Consider the following 2,568-nt stretch of genomic DNA (forward strand, 5'->3'; position numbering starts at 1 on the left):
GTAATTCACTGATAGAGTTTGCTAGAGCTTTTGATTTGGTTATAGCTAACTCGAGTTTTCCAAAGAGGGAAGAGCACCTGTTCACTTTTCGAAATTTAATGGGCAAGACTCAGATTGATTATCTTCTCTGCAGGAAATGCGATAAAAGTTTGTGCATGTCTGCAAGGTCATCCCGAGTGAGCACCTTACGACCCTACATAGGCTCCTAGTTATGGACCTGGAGATTAAGAAGAGTAGGAGGAAGAGGGTGGGGTGCAGACAACCTAAGATCAAGTGGGGTAACTTGACCAAGGATAAAGCTCAGGAGTTAGGGGAGAAGTTATTGGCTATGAGGGTCTGGACGAGTATGGGGGACGCGTCTAGTATGTGGTCCATGACTGCGGATTGCATTAGGGTAGCTGATAGAGAGGTCTTAGGGGTCACGAAGGGCTTCTGGGGGTCATAAAGGGGACTGGTGGTGGAATGGAGAGGTTCAAGGTAAAGTGGAAGCTAAGAAAGCTGCTTATTTGAAGCTAGTAGAGAGTACAAACGAGGAGGAAAAAAGGACTTATCGGGAGTGTTACACAAAGGCGAGGAAAGAGGCAAAGTTAGCAGTTACGACAGCTAAGAATGCAGTGTTTGCTCATTTGTATGAGGAGCTCGAGGGCAAAGGCGAGGACAAGAGGTTATACCGGTTGACCAAGGTGAGGGAGAGGAAAGCCTGTGACTTAGACCAAGTCAAGTGCATCAAGGACGAGGATGGAAAAGTGTTAATGGACAAGGCACTCAGTAGGAGAAGGTGGCAGACATACTTCCATAAACTATTGAATGAGGAGAGGGATAGACATATTGTGCTAGGTGAGTTGGAGCACTCCGAGAGTCGGCGAGATTTTGGGTACTATAGGCGGATTACGACATACGAGGTGGAAGGGGCAATGCGTAAGATGTGCAGGGGTAGAGCAACGGGGCCAGACGAAATCCCGGTGAAATTCTGGAAGAGCGCGGGACGGGTAGGTTTAAAGTGGCTCACTGGGTTGTTTAATGTTATTTTTAAGACAAAGAAGATACCCGAAGAATGGAGGTGGAGTACGATGGTTCTGCTTTACAAGAATAAGGGTAATATCCAGAATTGCAACAATTATAGGGGTATCAAGTTATCGAGTCACACTATAAAGGTTTGGGAGAGGGTAGTGGAGGCCAGGGTGAGGAGGTGCGTATCTATTTCCGAGAATCAGTTTTGATTCATGCCGGGGCGTTCGACTACGGAAGCGATTCATCTGGTAAGGAGATTAGTGGAGCAGTACATGGAGAGGAAGAAGAATTAGCATATGGTGTTTATTGACCTTGAGAAGGCATACAATAAAGTTCCGAGGAAGGTCCTGTGGAGGTGTTTGGAGGTTAGCGACATCCCGGTAGCGTACATTAGGGTAATTAAGGATATGTACAATGATGCTAAGACTCGGGTGAGGACTGTGGGTGGTGACTCGGAGCATTTCCCTATGGTGATGGGGTTGCACTAGGGATCGACTCTTAGCCCATTTTTGTTTGCCTTGGCGATGGATGTACTGTCGCGTCACATCCAAGCGGAAGTGCCTTAGTGCATGCTATTTGCCGATGATATAGTGTTGATTGACGAGACGCGTAGAAGAGTTAACACGAAATTGGAGGTTTGGAGATAGACTTTGGAGTCTAAAGGTTTCAAACTAAGTAGAACCAAGACAGAATACTTAGAGTGCAAATTCAGTGAGACCCATGATGCAGACATAGAGGTTAAGCTTGATGGTCAAGTTATTCCCAAGAGAGCGAGTTTTAAGTATCTTGGGTCTATTATCCAGGGTAACGGGGAGATTGACGAAGATGTCACACAACGCATTGGAGCGGGATGGATGAAGTGGAGGCTCGCTTCCGATGTTCTATGTGATAGGAATGTGCCGTTAAGATTTAAGGGTAAGTTTTATCGAGTGGTGGTTCGACCCGCTATGCTGTATGGGGCTGAGTGTTGGCTAGTCAAGAACTCCCACGTGCAGAAGATGAGAGTAGCAGAGATGAGGATGTTGAGATGGATATGTGGGTATACCAGGCGAAATAGGATTAAGAATGAAGCTATCCGGGATAGAGTGAGAGTAGCTTCCGTGGAGGACAAGATGCAGGAGTCGCGACTGAGATGGTTCGGACAGGTTAGGAGAAGAAATATTAATGCCCATGTCAGAAGGTGTGAGAGGTTGGCTATGGAGAGTTTGAGAAGGGATCGAGATAGGACTAAGAAATACTGGGGATAAGTGATTAGGCAGGACATGGCGTTGCTTCAGCTCACTGAGGACATGACCCATGATAGGAGAGTGTGAAAGTTGAGGATTAAGGTACAAGGTTAGTAGGTAGTTTATAGTGTTCATCGATAGGCTTAGTAGCATGCATGTCCCTTCATATTCTTAGATTTTTTTATTATGATATGTGATTTTGTTCGCCTCAGATATTATATTCCCTGTTGTTGTTATTTGATACTACTTATCCTTTATCTCTCCCTGTTTTCTCTTCCATCTTTCTTCCTTCCTTTCTTCCCTCTTCTTCTTTTTGCCCTTCCTGAGCCGT

The 2,568-nt window shown here is 45.6% G+C and overlaps 1 protein-coding gene across 1 annotated transcript; it reads left to right on the forward strand.

Annotated features, from left to right (window-relative positions):
• The first annotated feature begins 211 nt into the window (after nucleotides 1–211).
• Nucleotides 212–2,258, forward strand: LOC142163453 (uncharacterized). The gene is made up of 4 exons (XM_075220740.1): nucleotides 212–362; nucleotides 448–989; nucleotides 1,815–1,963; nucleotides 2,060–2,258. The coding sequence occupies exons 1-4, from the start codon at nucleotides 212–214 to the stop codon at nucleotides 2,256–2,258; spliced, it is 1,041 nt and encodes a 346-aa protein (XP_075076841.1).
• Nucleotides 2,259–2,568: the final 310 nt, after the last annotated feature.

This window comes from Nicotiana tabacum, chromosome 8 (assembly GCF_000715075.1).
Source record: "Nicotiana tabacum cultivar K326 chromosome 8, ASM71507v2, whole genome shotgun sequence".
Classification (NCBI taxonomy): Eukaryota; Viridiplantae; Streptophyta; class Magnoliopsida; order Solanales; family Solanaceae; genus Nicotiana; species Nicotiana tabacum.

Coding starts and splice junctions, on each gene's coding strand:
- LOC142163453 (XM_075220740.1), top strand. CDS start 212: ATGGACCTGGAGATTAAGAAGAGTAGGAGGAAGAGGGTGGGGTGCAGA. Junction 363..447: donor GAGTATGGGGGACGCGTCTA/GTATGTGGTCCA, acceptor GGGGTCATAAAG/GGGACTGGTGGTGGAATGGA. Junction 990..1,814: donor TCTGGAAGAGCGCGGGACGG/GTAGGTTTAAAG, acceptor TCTATTATCCAG/GGTAACGGGGAGATTGACGA.